Source organism: Chamaea fasciata, unplaced genomic scaffold, assembly GCF_029207755.1.
Source record: "Chamaea fasciata isolate MVZ Bird 193981 ecotype frontalis unplaced genomic scaffold, bChaFas1.0.hap1 SCAF_20, whole genome shotgun sequence".
NCBI lineage: Eukaryota > Metazoa > Chordata > Aves > Passeriformes > Sylviidae > Chamaea > Chamaea fasciata.
The window spans coordinates 6,543,844-6,563,678 of record NW_027094105.1 but is presented as its reverse complement, the minus strand read 5'-3'; the positions used below and the strand labels follow the sequence as shown (position 1 = coordinate 6,563,678).

At 49.8% G+C, this 19,835-nt stretch overlaps 2 protein-coding genes across 3 annotated transcripts in view; one reads left to right on the top strand and one right to left on the bottom strand.

Moving 5' to 3' along the window:
* The first annotated feature begins 1,093 nt into the window (after positions 1–1,093).
* On the top strand, positions 1,094–1,483 carry QRFP (pyroglutamylated RFamide peptide). Its single transcript, XM_066201538.1, has one exon. The coding sequence runs from the start codon at positions 1,094–1,096 to the stop codon at positions 1,481–1,483; it is 390 nt and encodes a 129-aa protein (XP_066057635.1).
* A 4,935-nt stretch (positions 1,484–6,418) lies between these two features.
* Positions 6,419–19,835, bottom strand: part of ABL1 (ABL proto-oncogene 1, non-receptor tyrosine kinase) — a 78,379-nt gene continuing 64,962 nt past the window's right edge. For both annotated transcript variants that reach the window (XM_066200971.1, XM_066200972.1), the window contains exons 5-11: positions 18,867–18,951; positions 18,323–18,500; positions 15,947–16,131; positions 13,664–13,816; positions 12,933–13,022; positions 12,436–12,600; positions 6,419–10,090 (exon numbers count right to left, since the gene is read on the bottom strand). In XM_066200971.1, coding sequence (XP_066057068.1) covers positions 8,391–10,090; positions 12,436–12,600; positions 12,933–13,022; positions 13,664–13,816; positions 15,947–16,131; positions 18,323–18,500; positions 18,867–18,951 — 2,556 coding nt within the window. In that variant the 3' untranslated portion in view covers positions 6,419–8,390. The remainder of the gene's footprint in view (positions 10,091–12,435; positions 12,601–12,932; positions 13,023–13,663; positions 13,817–15,946; positions 16,132–18,322; positions 18,501–18,866; positions 18,952–19,835) is intronic.

Genomic DNA, 19,835 nt, shown 5'->3' with positions numbered 1-19,835 from the left:
ACACAGAGGAGCCAGGGGTGGCAGCACCGAGGTGCAGAGGTAAGTGACTGGTGACCGTGTGTCTGTCTGTCTGTCCCTGCTTTACATCCCTGCCTCGATGGGCAGCACAGCCAGGGAGGAGTCAGAGGCTGGTGGGAAGCACCAGGGACCCACCAGCACCCCCAGACCCCAGGAGGGGCCTCAGCAGTTTGGCTCCATGACGGGTAACGGGGAGCAAAAAGGGAGCGAGCAGAACAGAGGCAAGGTGAGAAAAAGGTACGGGTGAAGCTACAGGGCTAAGGGGTGTTGGGAAGGGCAGGCAGGGGCTTGAGTGCACCTGGGTCTGGCGCAGGAGTGAGAAACAGCCCCCTCGGGCAAGCATGGAGCAGACAGCCTGGCCCCCACCACCTGCAGCAGCTTTCAGGCAAGATCTCCAGATAATAATAATAGTAGTAATAATAATAATAATAATAATAATAATAATAATAATAATAATAATAATATTACAACCTGTTTCCTCTTTCTGAACCTTTGTGGGAGGACAAAAGGAGGCAGAGCAGCCTTGCCCCTGCTGGTCACCCACTGCCTGTGGCACCGCATGAGGCTCAGGGCTTCACCCCGTTCTCTGCTCAGACCCCGCTGCCAGAGCAGCTCCGAGCCCCGCGTAAAGCAGAGGGATTCCGAGCACCTTCCTCTGCCCCTGTGTCACCCAGGCACAGCGGGCAGGGCCCTGGGGACGATCAGGGTGATGCCTCCAAGAGGAGCGGGCAGCTCCAGAGCCCACGGCCCTGCCCGGCTCTCAGCCCCCTCCCCAGCGGAAGAGCAGCTGCAAGGCTGGAATTTGGGAGCACGGACCTGCTGCCGATGAAGGGCAGCGGCTCTCGGGGGGGCAGGGGGGGAGCTCAGGGCCCCAGCACCCCGGCTGGTGCTGGGTGCTGCTGTGGAGGCTGCAGAAGGAGCAGTGAGTGCCTGGGGGTTCTAGCAGGAGTAGCAGGGCTGGTTTGGGGGTGCTGCAGCAGGGCTGGGGAACTGCCCAGGGCAGCCCCTGCTGCTGCCTCACCCTGCCCGAGGATGCTCGGTGCTTCTTCATTGACATTGCTTCCCCTTCCCCCAGATGAGAGCACCCTATTCCCTGTCCTGCCTCTTCCTCCTGAGCCTGGGAGCCTGCTTCCCTCCCGGCGAGCGCTGGCAGCCGGCAGACCCCGGGGAAGGGGCTCCGCTCGCTCCCGGCTGGCAAACGGCGGCGGAGGGCCGGGGTCCCGGCTGGAGGGCAGGGGCGAAGCAGAGGAGAAGCGAGGAGCTGGATGCGCTGCTGAGCATCGCCCGGGAGCTGCGGGGACACGGCACGGCCGGGGCCGGGCAGCGGCCGGGCAGGCGGGGGGGCCCCGAGCTGGTGGTGCCCGTCGGAGGGGAGAAGCGCAGCGGCACCCTGGGGAACCTGGCAGAGGAGCTCAACGGCTACAACAGGAAAAAAGGGGGCTTCACCTTCCGCTTTGGGAGATGAGAGCTTGGACTTGATTCCCCACCTCCTGCGGGTCACCCCGTCCCGTCCTTCCCTTCCGTCTCACCTGGGTTTGCTCGGACAAAAGGGTATTTGGGGGGGGTTTTGCTGCTGGGGTTGCCTTGGGGAAGGGAGACGCTGTGTTTGCTCTATTCCCAGCTCGGCTCTAGATCTCCCCTCCTTGTTCCCGACCGATGGAATGGAAGAAGAGGAGGGTGCCTTAAGGAGAAATCACCAAATCCCTTCTCTGCTCACACACAGCTTTTGCTGGGGCACAGGGAAGGGGCTGGCGCTGGGTGTCCAGTGCTGGCAGAGAGCAGGGATGGCACACGGGCATGGGCAGAGCAGGGGGGACGCAAAGGGACAGGCAGGGCCAGTAGGGCCAGGCAGCAAGGCTGGAAGGTTACAGCAGGAGAGTTCTGGTGCTGATAGTCCCCGGGGACTGCCTGTAGTCCAGGGCCAGCTGTCAGGGAGGAGAGGGTCCCTCACAGCTCTCCACTGAGTTCCTGCTCTTCTGCCTATTAAGGAAAAGTCCCTCCGGCAGCAAATTCTGCTTAGTGTCAAGATGCCTCTTACACGAGGCAGCTCCTGCCTGCAAAACCAGGGCAGAGCAGCGGGGTTCGAGAAAACCTTGTCCTTAGCAACCCCTGGTGTGAACACAGAAGCCTGTCCTGGCACCACCAGTCCCACTACCCTGCTCATGCCCTGACCCCCAGACTGCTCACCAGGGTGAGATAGAGATGCCTGACCTTCAATGTCCTTGTCACACCACCCCAGCTCCTGCCTGACAGCCTGGCCCTGGCCGATGCCTTCCTGGCCTCATCGCCTCCTAATCCCAGCTGCAGCTACTGCAGGACTTGGGTGCAGAAGGACTGAAACAAGAACTTCGGCACCTACTGGGAGCACTGAGAGGTGCTCACTGGTGCTCCAGTGGTGCAGCTTTGGGAACCATTAGCCCCAAAAGCCAGCACAGCAAGAGCCTCACTGCCCAGCCACTGCCTTCCCCTCTTTTGGGCAGATTTAGCTCTGCCAATCCCAGTGTTTTCTCTGTGCCTGCCAGAGGTACCAGCAATCAGAGCTCTAACTACCTGCTGCAGGCACTAACGGCAACTTACACACTGAGCCACTGCTGATATTTCATTGCAGGCACAAAAATGAGCCCGGAGATGATTTGCAAGCGCTAAATTGCACCCTCAAAAATCAGAGACCGTGGCAGGACTTGGTTGGGGGAGTAAAAAGATTTAAAAAAAACCCTAAATCAGGCTGCAAGAGGTGCATTGTAATATCCATCAAGCAGACAGACCACTTAATGCAGTGCTGCGTGAGTCGTTCTGGCAGCAGGAGCAGCGACTGAGGCAGAATGGAGGAGCTGGAGCCCAGGGGAAAACAGGCGAGGGGCAGCAGGTCCAGGGAGCAGTGGGGGCACAGGAGCAGGCTCATCCAGGGAGGGACTCCAGGTTTGTAGGGACAGTGCCAGGATTTGGCCCTCACGCCAGGACTGCGAAGATGAGGAAGGGCATCTCCTTCCCCTGCATCCCTGCAGTCCCCGACCGTCTCCCACTGGGGAGCACAGCAGCGACGGCCGACGGCTCTCAGGGCGGCTGGGCCCACGCAGACCCCCACCCCAGGCACCCCCAAACCCATCCCCACCCCTCTCAATCCCCACCAGAGACCCCCCGTTTGGATCGGAACGCAGGCGCCGCGCTCGCATCACACAGCGGAGATGGAGCTTCATCGACGTTTCTATGGCAACGACTTCCCCCCACCCCTTTCTTTTGAGTGTTCAAACCATCAATAAACACGCGCTGATCAATTTCACCCTGCGCTGGAGCCGGGGGGAGGGAGGGAAGGGAGGAAGGAAGGGGGAAGAGTTTTGGAGTAACTCTGGGTTCGTGAGGGCCGGTACATCCCCGGCCTTGCTGTGATGGATCATTGCAGGGGAAAGTGGCACTGACTGCTGCGGAAAGGGAAAGGAAACCTGCTGTGGCTGCGGGGATGCCTGGGCTCCTGCACTCAAGTCCGGGAGAAGAAAAGGCTCCGAACAGCCTCATAAAGGCTCACACATAACGAGGCTTTGATTGATGTGCAATAACCTCTGTAGAACTCACCGAAAATTGGAGCACTTACCTGGCAGGTGGGACAGAGCTGGGCTCAGCCCCCACATCTCAGGGCTCCTCGATGGGGAGCTTGGTGCCACCAGGGAGATGCCATCAGCCTCCTCACCCTCTGTCAGGAAAGGGGCTCCTGCCAGGCTGTGACATGGGGCAGGTGAGGAGCCATGGCATCCCTGAACTCCCCTGAGCACACCTCAGGGTGCCTGGGGTGCCTGGGAAGGGGCGGCACTCCAGGCTCTTGATCAGTGCTCCTTGGCGAGTAATGCTGGGGAGGTAAAAGTGAATGGAAAATTGCCTGGAGCCTGGGAGTGTGGCTGGGAGGAAGGAGGGGGGAACAAGCCAAGAACAACCCCTGAAGGGCTGGAAAGCCCACTCCTGCACGCTGGACACGATCTCTCCCACAGGAAGCTACACCCTTTCCCAGTTCCTCTCCTCCTGATGAGGAGAGCAGCTCCAGAGGGGACACCCAGACCCCGAACATCTTTGAGGGGTGGAGAGCTCAGAACCCACCCACCCCCAGTCCTAAGGAGCTGGACCAAACAGGCCCTGGACTCCTGTGCACACAGGCAGTGGACAGCAGTGCAGACGTTGCCGTCACTGCTGGGAATCTCCATGAAACACCCCGTTAACCTTCCCTGCCCAGGCACAACCCTTGGCCCTCCCCTGGCCTCTGCTCACCTGCTCCACCCGCACGGGCTGCCCCTCACCATTCCTCCACCCTGGGCAGACCTGCAGCACTACGAACACAAACAGGAGCAGCAAATCTCAGAAACCCAAAGGATCCTCTGCAGAGGAAGAGCCCGGTTTAATTGCGTCCCAGGGACTCATGAAGAGGCTCTGTGTATCATAACTGGGTCATGAAGGCTGCAGGAGCACAGGTGGGACCTTTACCAGCAGAATAGATGGTAGGACAAACACAGAACCCTCAACAGGGATTGCTGGGGAAACGTTCAGCACAGCCTGGTTTGCAGGTCAGCTTTCTGCTGAGCTGGATCGACCTGAGCAGCACTGCCAGGGAGGACAGTTCTGAGCCCAGCCTCAACACTGAAATGACTGAGGGCTGTCCCTCACCCACAGCTTTGGGGGCACTGGCACTGCCAAGGTGCCAGGACTGACCAGGAATTGAGCCAGGAGCATCATTCTCAGCAGCCCACCCAGGCCAGGTCTCACCCTCGGACAAGGAGCGTGTCCCAGGCTGCTGCCAGGCTGCTTTTAGATGCAGAGGTGCTGACAGGAACCCTCTCCTCAGAGGTGACACTGTGATTAAGTGTATTTTCCTCTCTTTTCAATTGTGGAAGGATGAATGTCAGCCAAAGGAGAGGCCGTGGGCTGTCCCTGACCATCCTGGGGGATAGGCAATGGCACATCTGAAAACACCACTGGCCCACCAGCCTGACCATAAAAACATCGGGTTTGTAAGAAAAAAGAGCGAGCATAAAACACTGACCACATTTTACATCTCCTGACAAGCAACTTCTCAACAAAAAGCAAGATGACATTAAAGGAAAACTTAAAAGAGTGAACATTGTAATTTCTAAGACATGAAAACCAAAACAAAACCACAAACACAGCTATTTTTCCCCCAGAGCACTCTCACTTTCAAGCTCAATAGCCTTGAAAATTGGAGCAATCAAACTGTTAAATGCATCGATCTGTTAAATCAACTCCTACTGTACTCAGCTAAATTTAGCCTTTAATCCCCTCTCTCTCACTCCCAACACCTCAGATCCGGGGGCTTTCCCCAGCCAGGTCAACCGGCCTCTGCCTTCCCACGACACCACAGACCGGTCCCTAAGCCAGCAGAGATGGAGATCACCAGCGGTGATTGCAATGAGGGGCAGGTGAAGCTTCTCCATCTTCCCTCAGCCCACAGCTACTCCCCACACTCGTTTGGACACTGACCTTCGCCAGGCGTTGGTCACAACCCCACCCAGAACTCCCAGAGCGCTGCGGCTCCGCTCACTGCAGAGCCCTCTGTCGTGCCTGTGCCTTGCCAAGTGCAGGCCATTAATTGCGTTTATACTCACCAGTGCATCCTCCTGCTTCTCCTTCATCTTCTTCAGCCTCACCAGCAGCAGCCCAACGTAAATGCTGTCACAGCAAGCCAAGGTTTCCTACGAGCCTTGTTCCCCCAGCCCAGGAGTGAGCAGATCCCAGTGCCAGGACCCACAGACTTCACCAGGGACTTACTGAGGGGATTAGAAACTGGGTTACAATCCTAAAACATCATTGGGAAACTGTGGGACTTCAGGCACACCACACACTGTCGCCTGCCCGTGTTTCCTTCTCATCCTTTATTTTTAGTCTTTAGCATCTTCATTAATCAAAGCAGTGGCTCATTTTAGAGGCTGCTCAGTACCTGGAAACATCTCTCCCTCAAGGTTTACTAGAAAGGCTGAAGGGAAACAGAAAATAAGACCGGGCAACCAGAAACGAGGGAGGGAACTGCATGAGGAGAGAAACTCATGGGTCATTTCATAGCAGAGGAGGAGGAAAACACAACAGCAGCTGAATGACAATACAAACCATTAACAGAAGAAAACCTGTGATACAAATCTCCTTCAAGACAACAGCAACGTCTTTGTCAGAAATTCAAAAGAGGTGATGACACAGTCTTACTCTGTGCATCTCTCTTCTCTCCTGACTTTTCAGAGCCAAATCAAAGGAACATGGGAAGGGGCTGCTGGCCTGGCTCTGACCATCCCACTGCGCTGAGGGGTCACAGTGAACCACCCAAACAGGGAACCCCTGGCTTTGGATGAAGAGTCTAAGGAGAGTCAGCTGGGTTGGAAAAGTCTCACTAACAGACAAACACAAGTTTTCCTCAACATTGATTTATTTTTAAATATACTACGCAAGAGAGACTGGAATAAAAAAACAAATCAAAAAAATGGAAATAGAGAAAGAGAGAATTGAAAGTCATGTACAGAAACAATCTGCACTGGACTAAATTAAAGGGGAAATGACCCCCTTAAGTATCACAGAGATGAAGGACAGAGCTATTTACACACTGTAAAAAAGACAAGTCTACAAAAGTGTGTAATAACGAGATACAAATGTATAATATAGTGGCACAATATGTTATCAAAGTAAAAACAGTACCTCCAGGAAAGAGACAATTCAAAGGTTGGGTTTTTTCTTACATTTTTAAAGGCAGCCTGTGGCAGAAGTGTGTACTTTCCTTTGAACATTTGTCACGTGTTAAGTCATGGCTGTTTGTGAGGGCGAGAAGTGGCATGAACACACACAAGTGAACTACTAGAAATCATATACAAAACAAACAGTTCCAAAGAGAACAGCATAAAATACAATTGAAGGCAATTAGTGTTTAAGATACACAAGAGGGGTCACGAGTTACAGGGGAACAGAAAATGGAAAATGTGTTTTTCTCATGTTTGGAACTGTTAAGAAAAGTTAAATTGCACCGTTAATAGCCCTAAACCTTGTTCTTTCACTACTGTCACGAGTCACAGTTAGTTCCCAGCATTAATTGGGAAGGTCACAGGACCTTGGCAAGGAAGGCCAGGAGTCTTGCTGTCAGCATGTTGAGGCAGTTTCCTCGGGAGATGCACCCCAGAGAAGTGTCTGCAGTCTCCACAGATCCTTGTTAGATGCTGGATGGAACCACACTGGCATGAAGGCAGAAATGCTTTTAACCCCAGAGTACTGGCACTGGAGCTCCTCCCAGGGGTTCCAGTGGCACAGAAAGGCAGGCACAGAGCTCCCCAAAGCACAGGGCTCTGCAGGAGGGCAGGGGCCAGGCTCCATCTCCCTTCACAAAACAAAAAGCTGGAAATTCAACTGGAGACACAGCAGCTCTCCCCCACTGTGATGCGCAGGCTCAGCCAGAAGAGCTGCTGGAGGCACAGCGGTGTCTCAGAACTCACCCTGAGCCATCTCCTCCCACTGCCACCCTCCCAGCTGCCCAAGATCTGCATCCCCCAGCCCAGTTAGTGTCAGACACCACCAGAGTGCCACGGCACAACCTCCTCCAGACCTTCTCCAGGCCTGCTCGGCTGCCGAGGGAGATCCACAGACAGGCTCCTGGGCTGTGACATCAGCGGGTGCCGCCTCCAACACTCTGAGTGAGCCCAAGCAATTCTCTGGAGCTCAGCAACACTGAGAAACTACTGAAAACACAGAAATGAGGGGTAGCAGGTAGAATCAGAGGAGGAATTTGGGCAATCATCACTTGTAGCATTCTGTCATTAAAAAAAAACCTTAGACTAATAATTTCTCCCCCTTCCCTCCCAAGCACCAAATCTGTTGCATTAGTGTCAGGTGAATGTCAGACTGGGCCAGGGCCACGTGCTGGGCAAACTCTCCCGAGAAACGCAGCAGGTATATTGCTATCCAAACACTCATCCTCATATACAGGGGGGCAGAGGGAGGGGACAAAAATGCAGTACAGAGTCCTCCTGAGGAGGATGGCATCTCAGTGTCCACCAGTCTGGCTTCAGTCTTAATGGTCTGTCCAGAACAATAAAATATTAATACAAAGGCATGGTGTGACATCAGCATTTTGACTTGTAGTCCACAAGGCAAGAACTCCACAGATAAGACGATTACAAGTATAGGAAAAACAGGGAAGCTGAGTTCAGAGGGTGGGAAGTGCCTCCTGAACGCAGCCATGCCCTTTGGAGCTGGGGTGTCCATTCACAGTCTGCGTCCTTGGCACAGCCCTAACCTGAACGCCCCGCTCCTTTGTCAGTCCACACGTTACTCCCTCCACAAAGCTGGCTTTGGCCCATTGTGATTGATTGATTCACTTGTTTGTTTTGCAGCCTGGTTTCTTGCTACCTCTGAACAATGTCGCTGATTTCTTTCACCGAGCTGAGCAGTTTGCTAAAGTCCTGGGTGGCCGCAGGGCCGCTGCCAGCGGTGGCTGGGCAGATCTGAAGCTCCCGTAGGTTGTTCTCCAGCTTATTGATGGCCTCCCGAAAGGCAAATTTGTTCCTCATCTGCTGAATGGAGTCCACGTAGCTCACGCAGAAGGTGTAGAGGTTCTTGCCAGCCTCCAGGACGGCGCTGTGGCTGGCCATTTGCTCAGAGTTCTTGCTGATGGCGAGCCGTAGGGCCTCGGTGCTTTCCAACACCACCCCTTTGGTGATGGTGCCGCTGGCAATCCTCTCCGGGGGCTGCCGGGTCTTCCGCAGAGAGACCCTGGTGGATATGAGGGGGATGAAGGCAGTGGATGACGTCTGGTCCCCGCCTGGGGCAGAGGGTACGGATGAGGAAGAGGCAGCTGGGGTTGCTGTGCTCAGCAGCAGCTTTGTAGAGGACTGTGGCTTTGGTACAGAGGGGATCCCCAGCTTTTTCACACCTTCCCCTGACTGGTTTGGCTTGACAGCATCACTGCCTGCAGCCTCTCCAACCTGAGTCAACTGTTTGGATTTCGGCCCAGACACCACATCTGCTGCTGCTTCATGGCTGGGACTGTGAGAAACCTTCCCAGGCTTGGCAATGGACGATGAACACAGTGGGAGTGGAGGGGCTGGTTTCAGCTTCGATAACTTCCCTTTGTCCTTCCCTGCCGGCTCCGAGGTCTGCTTGAGCCTCCGCAGGCGTGGCTCCTCAGAGGAAGCTTTGCTGGCCCCCACGAACCCAGCAGGGTTGGGTTTGGCAGCAGAACCTTGGTCCATCATCACAGTGGTACCTAAGGCACTGGATTTGACTCCATCATCCTTGTGGAGCCCGCTGGACGAAGGAGGGGCAGCAGGTTGCCTACGGCCAAGTTTTGGCGTCAGGGTGGGAGGGCTGGAACCAGGGCTCGACTCGGCATCTTTGAACACATCATCAGCTGTCTCTTCATTCTTCTTAAGCAGCCGTGGAGGAGGGGTCACTGTTCCCCTGACAGCAAGGTCAGCCTTGGCCTCGTTGGCCCTCTTCCTCGGCAGTGCTGGCTTCTCACTTTTGTGCCCCCCAAAAGTGGAGGAATCAAACTGGCGTCCCGTGGACTGCAAATCCCGAGGCAGAGTCACGGATTTCCACTCTGTGTCCTTCGCTCCATGGGGCACGCAGGAGGCTGAGCAGGACCTCAAGAAACGCTTGCTGGAGTTGGAGCTGCTCTCCTCCTCACCAGCCACCCCTCGGCTGCTGCTCATTGTGCTGGACTTCTTCCGTAAGTGGGGAGATAAGAAGCCAGAGTTCCCAGTCACAATCCCGTTGGTGACACCGGCCCCATTGCTTGGGCTCTGGAACTTGGAGAGGTCAGCTGGGTCTGCAGGGGGGGCAATGAAAGCTCCATTTCCAGCATCCCTGCACTCCTCCTCCCCGCCCGCCCTGCGCTCCGAGTGTCCGTCCATCTCCCTGAAGGAGCTGCTCCGTTTCGGAGGGGTAGGGGCAGTTTTCTTCTTCTTCTTGATCAGGGCACTGAAGAGGTTGTGCTTTTTGTCTTTTGGAAGGAGCCGCTCATCTTCATTCAAACTGCTCTCCAGGGCCACCCTCTCCTTCCGTGGGAGCAAGGGAGAAACGGCAAGTTCGTGATCCAGGGGGTCTGCAAGGGAAAAGGAAAGTTTTTTGAGCATTGCTCAAAGAGCCAGGATAACCCATTTTCTTACAGGATCAAACCAGTGCAGCACCTCCAAAAGGTGTGGGTTCTCTGAACAGATACAACTGGAGAGCAGAAATAAAGTGCAGCTACACTCAATCCTGGACTGAACATGGTCCATGATCCTGCATCCATCCATTCATTACTGAGGTGGCTGCCAGACTACTTTCCCTGTGGGTTTCTGACTGGAAGAGCGACATACAAACACTACATGTTTGTGTTCAGATCCCCCTCCTCACATCTGGAGACCTGTCTAAACTTCACACCGTGAAGAAGATAAATAGGAAGAGGCCTTTGCTTCAGTCCCTGTGCTATTGCTGTCTTTTGAATGGCTGACCCTCTGAATTAATACGGTACCTCTGTAACCCACCTCCATCCCCAGGCTCCTCGTTCATTTTCCTGATGTCATCCTTTGTGGGGAATGGAAATAACAGTTTCATGAGCAGAAATCGAGATCAAGATCTGACACTTCAGGTCGTAGCACTGTGAAGATGCTCAGCTTTGTACAGTAACAGAGAAAAGGGGCAGTGCCAGCCTCCTCCAGCAGCACTGCTGCAGAGGAAGAGATGGGGTGACCCTCTCTCCACTTACAAGCAGTACTTAAAAATGAATAATGGTTTATAATAAATTCATACAGTCCTGAAGGTCTCTGTGTTTGACTGACAGAGGGGCTCGTTCCCAGGCCAGGCACTCCAATGGCATTCTAATCCAAAGGAGGAATGCCTGCAGGGCAGCATATACATTTACAGCTTGACTAGGCAGCAAGAAGGAAGATGAAGCAGAGTCATAAGGAAAGATGCTTCTTAGTCACAAATTGGTGATCATCGTGCTACGGGTAGGATTTTGGCTGAGGAATGGATTTTGGTTGAGGGGAGAGAATTTGAAAAAACCCCACATTTGCATACTTTGAGAGGACGACATGTTTGCACAGGAAAATTGCAGTTACACCATTCCCACAGGACTCAGGGGGACCTGGACAGCCAGAAGAGCCAGACCATGGCCTTACTGAGTATAGACACAGTAGAGGTGCAGAAATCTAGAGAAAACTAGCAGCTAGCACTGAGGATCAGCTTCCAGCTGCTGGACTTGCTATGGAAACACTGACAATTGGAAGGGAAACTGCAGTAAAACTTTATTGTGAAAAAATTTCTTCCACAGTAAAGAGTGAAACGATTCCCAGCATAATGTTAAAATCATATTATGCCTGCTGTACTTGAATTTATCAAAGCTCGCAAGTATTTAAATGAAATTATTTTAACTTCAAAAGCTTGTAATAATAGGCAATTATATTTCCTATATATGGTAAATAACCTTCCTTCCTGAGTCACTGATACTTTCTTTTTCAAACATTTTAAATCCCCCCTTTTTCCCCCCTTCTGCCTACATGTGCACTGGTTACTGAAACATGTACCACTGGGTAAATCTGACATTACACAAAAGAGGTCAGTCATATGAATGGTCAGAAGAGGCAGCCTCAGCAGGAGCTGGAAAAACCCCACTGTATTTCATTTTATATTCTTGTTTTTCAAACATAAAGCTAGATACAAATCTCCTGTACTCATTCAGCCTTTTACCACTGCTTTTATTACCTCGGAATGGAAGGTAAGTGCCTGAAAAAACTGATTGGAAGTTTAATTTTATGGAGGAGTCTGTAAATACCTCTTTGTCCCTCGCTGAAATTATATTTGGTGCCTGCCAAGAGTAATACTCTTCTGTGCTGCAAGCACAAATCTGGGTAGGATGGAACAGTGAAGAAACCTCCCTTATGGGGCTTGCTAAACCCGAGCTATCACCCCGCTTTAAATTATGCAGTGTGGTAGTGTAAAGTGGCTTGAACACAGCAGATTACCCAGCACTCAGATGCAGTGGGAGATCCCACTGATAGCTCCTGCCAGGGAATGGGAAGAGGATATGATCAGAGAGCTCTGTGCTCAGGCTCTGGTCTTTAGGGAGCTGCAGGCAACAGCCATTAAGTTAAAAGAACTCCAAGGGTTTCTCTAAGCAACAGCAGGGAGATCACCAGTCCCTCAGCCAGTTAAGGATTCACACTCCCAGCTGCTGTGTGTATCTGGCTCCAGAATTAACAACCTACCTTTGCAAAAACTAATAAAAGGAGTTCTGGACCCAGGACAGCAAACTCAGCAGCCTGTCACCCAGAAACACCGCGCTGGTACAGAGAGATGGCACCTGTTATTAGGCACAGCCTTGCCTACGTGAGGGCCTGGAGCTAGATGTGCATTTTGTTTCCCCCTGTATTTCCTGAAGGAATAATGACTTTAATTAAAACCTACCACATTCCCCCTGGCCTCGAGCATGTGCAGTCTCCAAGCCCTCGTTGGCATCTTTGCTTTCGGCAGCTCTCCTCGACGTTCGCGTTTTGGTTGGCAACTCTGGGGCCTGGAGGAAATTGCTCACTACACTCCTCATGCCCTTCTTTCCCAATTCCTTCTCCACCTCTGCAACGCACAGAAGAAAAACAATCACTGCAATCAACTGAAGATAAAAAACTCGCTCTCTGTTTGGAATTAATAGCACAAAAGAAAAGAAAACCACACAAAGCAGGGGTTCCGCGGGGCTGTTCAGCCACTTGGCCCTTTAAAATGAGACGTTTGCCCAGAAAAAAATACTCACGTGTAAACAAATAACTGCTTTCTACATCATTTACACCAGGTAGTGTAACACAGGACTGAGTTTCACTGCAAAGCTATGAATAGCAGGCAGAGTTAAGGATGCAGTCAGCCCTTTCCTCACCCCTGGAATTGCTGGTCCAACAGGGACCCAGACCTACCATCCGATATGCTGGATTCCTGAAACATCGTTTCAAAGGCCTGATGGATCTCAGCAAAGGAAGGTCGATCAGAAGGACTCCACTGCCAGCCTGAAAAAAAAGCACATCACCACTCAAAACTTCCCTCCAGCAGCAGACACTCAGTACCCTGCATCAGGAAGAGCCAGAAATCACAGTTCTCCTTCCAATATACTGAGATAAAATACTGACATGAAAATCTGATTTACAGGGCGCTGAGTGTCTGCAACCACTTTGGCTCAGTGACAGCTGCAGACACCCAGCATTCCCTAAATCAGGTTTTGGTGTCAGTGTGTGACAGTAGGTGCTAAGCACTGCTGGGGAGAAGTGCAGGGCACCGAGTCACGTACCAAAAGGCCACAGAGAAGAGTCACAGCCAGTCCTGCAAGAAGCCAAATGAAGCTCCTGCTTCATCCTTGGAGCACAAGCTTTTCTTTAAGTTGTCAGGAAAAAGGAGACAACGGAAGCATTGAGATCTACAACAAATCCCCTCTCCAGGCCTGTGGGCTCCCAGTAGAGATGAACAGCTGGTTTTATAGCATGTTCATCCTCTAGAGAAAGCAGTTTTAACCAAACATTTCCACACAGCACTGCACCTTTCCTGCAGCTGGCAGAGGATTCTCATGCCTTGAGGTACATAGGCAGACCCCGGCACTTTTATTGCACCCTTGCAGAGCTAAAAATCAGCATCTGCAGGGCTAAGAAACACTTACATGCTCTCATGAGCTCGTAAACTTTCTCAGGACAGCCTTCAGGACGCTCCATACGATAGTCCTTCTCCAACAGCTCATAGACTTGAGACAGGTCAATCCCAGGGTAAGGGGACATACCGTAGGTTGCAATTTCCCACAGCAGAACACCAAAGGCTGCAGTAGAGAACAAGAGGGAAGGAAAAAAAAAAAAAAAAAACAAGGAGGGAAAAAAAAAATCAATAAGCTTTGTTTTCATCTTGAATTTGAGAGGATGTTTAGCGGGAGTAGTCACTAAACAGTGCTGCACACTTAGACCAGCCCTGGGTGGCTCAGATCCCATGCTCAGCAGCAGCTTAAATGTTAAAAGAAGCGTAACAAGGCTCTCTGTCAGCACAGACAAGTCTCCTGCGATATGACAGGGTAGAATTAGACTAATTTTCAATGTATCAGTTGTCTCAAACCTGAACGCCTTGAGATCCTTCAAGTCCTATTAGAGGCACAATTAAGAGACTTCACAGTGGATTAGCTGAAACGGCTTCACTGCTGCACTGCAGTCGCTCCCTCAGTGTGGCAGCTCCTCTCATTTGCAACCTCTCCCTGGAGGACTCGCATTTTAATAGCTCAGTGTTTTTGGGGTGCCCTTGTTTAGCTGCAGTGTGGTCTGGAAAGGGGAATCTGGGAGGCAGCAGCGAGAGGAAAAGTTTCAGCAGTTGCTACTAACGAGATGCGGTGAGGGTGAGACATTTTGGTCCCAGGGAAAGCTGAATAGGAAAAGGGAGAGCACAAAAAGGGTCTTGGAACAGGCATTCAAGTGGCAGCAGTCAGTGGGGATGCAGGTCAGCAGTGGGGTCAGGCAGCTAACCCAGGAGTCAGGCACACAGAATAAACCCAACACCAGTTCAACAACCTGCATGTAATTAGTTCAGTCACCCTATTCTGTTCTTAACCTGAAGAGAAAGCGATTACAATTCTGCATAAGTAAGGAAATCACATCACATTACATGGCAGTGCCACCAAGGGCAATTTACATTAGACATTTCTGTGCACAATTTTCTTTTGATTGCTGTCTTGAGGCAGCGAGGTGAAAACATCTAAACCCTGGCGTGCCCAGCAGCAGCCCTGGCCTCCGGGGACAGCTGATCTCAGATGAGATCCCAAAGTCCACTGCCCCAACTCTGCTTCCCGAGGTCACATTAACCCTAACTGAAGACACCCCATATTCCCTTGGGATCTTTCCTCCCCTGAGTACTCTGCTATTGAAAGGCACCAGGGATCCTGCAGCCACCACAGCAGTACAGCAACATCCTAAGACTGTGGCAGATACTCAGCAGCAGACACCACATGGAAACCCAAACCAGCAGGAACACCCTGGGCAGCAACCACATACCCCTTGGGAGGCTGTTTTGGCTTTTCCTCCTCCATCTACAAAACATTTTACATCAGCCATCTACCTAAAAGTTTCTTCAACATAAAACCTTTCTCTGCACATTTTCCCCCAGACTGCAGAAAACTTCATCTCTGCTTCACTTCTGTCTGTTGGTTTATACAGAGAAGATGCTCAGGATATCATTTTTCAAGTGCCTTTGGGACCACATTCCACAAACTTCTATCTCATGTCACTGGGCACTTTTGAGAATTTGACCAACAGCTATGGCAGAGATATAAAACCCAAAGAAAGGCTGATAAAAGTACAATGAGATTTTCTGTGGTCAGATTTGATACAATATAGCTCCATTTAGCTAAGCCTACTCTTATCACCAGCACTTCAGGGCTCTTCAACAACCATTTGTCATCAAATTTTCCCTCTGCTTCTCCTCATCTCATTCCAAAGATTATTCTTTTAAAATGCAGAAAGACGAGCTTGGAGCTATCACTAGACAGATACACGCATAATTATTTTTTTAACATAAAACGAACAAGATTCTTTACTCCTTGAAGTAGTTAGAAAGTTTTTGGCTACATAATAATGTATCACTTCATAGTCCTGTGCAGAACTTCATCAAGGCAGCAGCACTGGTGTCCTTCAGCCCCATGTCATACATTTCTAGAAACACTACAGTATCCTTTACTTTTCATATTTGCCAACAACTCAAATACATAAAATCAGGTGGGCACTCTCTGTGCTCTCCTCTGAGACTGCTCAAGCAGAGATTAGTTCCTGCACTCTGACAAGCTCACGGAACAACGTGGCTCAAACCAGGCTCAAACTGCTGCTCCCTCCTGAAACGTTCCACCACGACCTCATTTCACAACCCTGGAAAAGAAGACTATCATCTGCATTAATTTGTCCATGCAAATTCTTACCCCAGACGTCGGATTTAATGGAGAACTTGTTGTAGGCCAGGCTTTCTGGTGCAGTCCACTTGATGGGGAATTTTGCTCCGGCGTGGGCCGTGTAGGTGTCACCCGTCATTAACCTGCTCAGGCCAAAGTCTGCCACCTTCACCAAGTGGTTCTCCCCTACAAGGCAGTTCCTGGCAGCAAGGTCCCTAAAAAGAAGACCAAAAATAGGCAATGAGAAAAGTCTTTACCATCTCACTTTTAGCGATAGCAAGGAAGCCTGCTGTTCCCAAAGAAACCTGGGCCTGTGTGATTATTTTGATCCAAATATTACACAGAAATTCTGGAGTTACACGCACACACACAAGAGGGAAAGTTATTTTCCATTCTGTCTTCGTAAGACTGTCATCCCAACATTTTTTTTTCTTCTAATTTGAAGTGAGAGCTTCAAGAAGCCCCCTCACTTTCAATAAAAGCTGCCACCCTCAGGATAAAAATATTCCAAAGAAATGTCAGTGCTCAAGTTATCAATAGCTGGGTATGAGCACTGAATAAACTGAGTTTCAATTCCTCACTTCTTGCCCACCTCTGTAGCGCTTCAGTCACCCCAGCCAACACCAGTCACTCTCCAGAACTCCTTTTCCAGTCCTTGCTTAAACCAGGATGAGCTTCCCAGCCCTCTTTCTCCTCCCAGCTCTTTCTCCTCCCAGGTGTACCACCTTTTACTACACAACTTGTTCACAACCAGCATCTGGCCTTTGCAAACCTGCAAGAGCCTCTGCTATCAGCGCTGCCATTTTCAAAGGACTGGGCAATAAGCAGATTTAACTTTTTCTCCACATTTTTTTCCACCACTGGCCCTGCCCTGGCAGGTGAGAGACATGCACGTTGCATTTGCCACTTCCCTGTGCTGTACATGCTCTTTGCATCCTTGGAAATGCTTCAGGAGGATAAAAATGTAAAGCACACAAGGAAATTTCTCCTAATATTAGGTTTTGTTAAAAACACTTCTCCAGATTATGTCACATTGAACTAAAAATTAATTGCACCAAGGAAGCTCCTGTGAGATCTTTAGATATGAGGCAGACATTGCTGTTTATGTTGCTTGTTCTGCTCAATCAGAATAAATTTAAAAAAAAAAAAAAAACAGAAAAAAGTACATCTTACTAGATGCCCATTTAAATTTCACAGTGTTTTTGAATGTACCTTCTTATCAATGCTGATTACTACAATGTGTATCTAAATAAAAGCTCCTCTCCATAATCAAATTCCTCCTCCTTCCTGATTCATTAAATGAGGTCAGAGCACAGCATTTGAATCCATGGATGTGAATTGTGACAACACTCCTCAAATAATTGGGTAGGTGGATATGGGGGTGGCTGATAAGGAAAAACGCTACTATTTATTTTAGATAAATGGGTCATCAGAAGGAAGAGGAAATGAAATGAAATGAATGGCAGAGAAGACAAATGAGATTCACACAAAGGAGTTTTTAAAGTTTACTTCCTGCGGGCTGAAGGGACTAAATCCTTTCAACAGAGCAAATCAAAGGCTGGAAATTTTAATTGGCACCATCACTGTTCAATTTATTGACTGATAGCAGCATTTAACCAGGCCTTTCAAGCAGCAAAAGGCAGCTCATGGCTTAGAAGAGCGCCTAGAACTTTACACACGATCTTCATATTTGTCTCTGTGAAAAAAAAACACGTGCTAATTCTATATTCCAGTTAATTGGGCAGGAAAGGTCACGCTACGACACCGAGAGCATCTTGTACAAAGCTCAGCCACTCTCGAGCCCCGGCGCAGGATGTGTCATTACATTGCCAGGAGCCCATTTCTGCAGACAAGGAATGCAAAGCTCCAGCCATAATTGCAGCACACTTTAAAGGTCAGAGTCCCTGAGACTTTTAAGACAGCAGAGATGCTTATTAAAGTGAATACACAATCTGGACAATAGCACGGAACAATCCCTGCAGTGGAAAACAAAGTGAACCAAACAAGAAAGAACAGGGGATGAGGCGGTGCTCCGGAGGGTGATTCTGCTGCGGGGACCTGCACACATCCAGCACCACCAACTGCAGCTGGTTTGAAGGGTTGTTAGAAACAAGGAAGTGGCTTGTCTGGTCCATTAAAAGTCCATTACTTTGGGCTTAAATTCCCATTTAAGGCCTTGCCCAAAAATGTAAGTACTGATGTGTCTTTAATCTGCATCTACTTCAAAGGCAAGAGAAAAACCCTGAGAGAAAAGCCATCTTTTGGACAGGTTAATAGACTGTGCCAGATTTGCACTAGTGTGTTAAATATATGACACCAATCAATGCTGTGACAGCCTGAAAGGGAAGAAAATACATCAAGGATTGTTCTGTGCTCGAGATTCAAGGTGCTCACTGTCCTTCCCACCTGTGGATGAAGTTTTTCTTCTCCAGGTACTCCATGGCTGAGGAGATCTGAGTTGCCATGTACAGCAGCACCACAGCATTCACCTCCTGTCTGTTACACTCCCGCAGGTAATCCAGCAGGTTCCCATACGTCATGAACTCTGTGATGATGTAGAAAGGAGGTTCCCGTGTGCACACCCCTGGGGAACAACGTAAAGTTGACAATAAATGTTGCAGAATTATCAGTGAATCTTCAGGTTTCATCCTTGAAAGGCAATTTGTACCTCCAGAAGGCAGAAAAATGGGGATTGGGGAAAGAATGGACTCAGCTTGGAAGTGGTTAATAGAGCGGTTTAATTTTCTGCTTCAGGCTCTGGCAAATTAAACATTAGGGAGACGAGATCATTAAAAATCAAGTATTAGTGGTACAAATTGTGAATTTTTGCCAGACAATAAGTGTCTGTATTTAAAGCCTTGGTATGGTAAGCAGCTTATCTGCTCCTTAACATCCATATCACTGCACAAGGGTTTAGTTCAAATCCCTCTGCTTGGTATTTATCACTTACCTAATAATTGCACCAAGTTCGGATGCTTGATCTCTTTCATTACTGCAGCTTCTTTCAAGAACTCTTCCACCTCCATGGTATCCTCCTGCAGAACAATGGCAAAGTTTTGGCAAAGGAAGTGTACACAAAGGAGGAACAGATTTTTGTATGAGGAAACAAAAAGAACTGCAAACTGACAACATAAGCCACAGTTCCCACACAGTAATTTTTCCCTGTAGCCACAACACAAAGCCAGGGAGTTACAAACATTAATTTTTTGTATGATTTTAAGAATACATATTTTTGTCATTTTCATACTAGCTGAGCTTTCTGGGGCAAGAAAATCCATATCCCTTTTGTGAAGGGTCTCTCACAGAACGCTCAGGAGCTGAAAAGGAAAAACACGCTTGTTCCTAACAGAAGAAAAAGAAGATAACATGAAATAAAAAGCACAGAAAAGGAACAAGAACAAACATAAAAGAAAGGATACACCACAATCAAATGCTTGAGAGGCTGCTGAAAGGCAGGCCCTTGGGTTCACTGGGCAGGAACAAGAAATCCCCTCTCTCAGTCAGGGAGGTACAACCGATGGCAGCCACTGTGAGACTGAAAGCTTAAAGTTTCACAGATTCATTTCTGGCATTTAGAGCCCGACCCATGACGTATCCATTCTGGGCAGACGTGTCACTACCAATTTGTTGGACGCCATAAAGTTACTTGGCACAGCACAAAACCAAGGAAGATACAATCTTGCTCAAAAGACATATTTTTGTGAAGCAGATATGCCCCAAATGGCCGGAAGGTCATTTCAAAGTGGTGCAAAAATACAGATCTATTCCTAAAGCAATGTTTCTTTCTATATCCATATTTTTTTCAATGATGGATTAATGTTGACAGGCTACATGGACAAAGTGTTTTAGGGAAGGATTGGAAAGGATTTACTGCTGCTGGTGAGAACGATAACAGTGGGCTGCCACTGTGAGATCCAGC

Coding starts and splice junctions, on each gene's coding strand:
- QRFP (XM_066201538.1), top strand. CDS start 1,094: ATGAGAGCACCCTATTCCCTGTCCTGCCTCTTCCTCCTGAGCCTGGGA.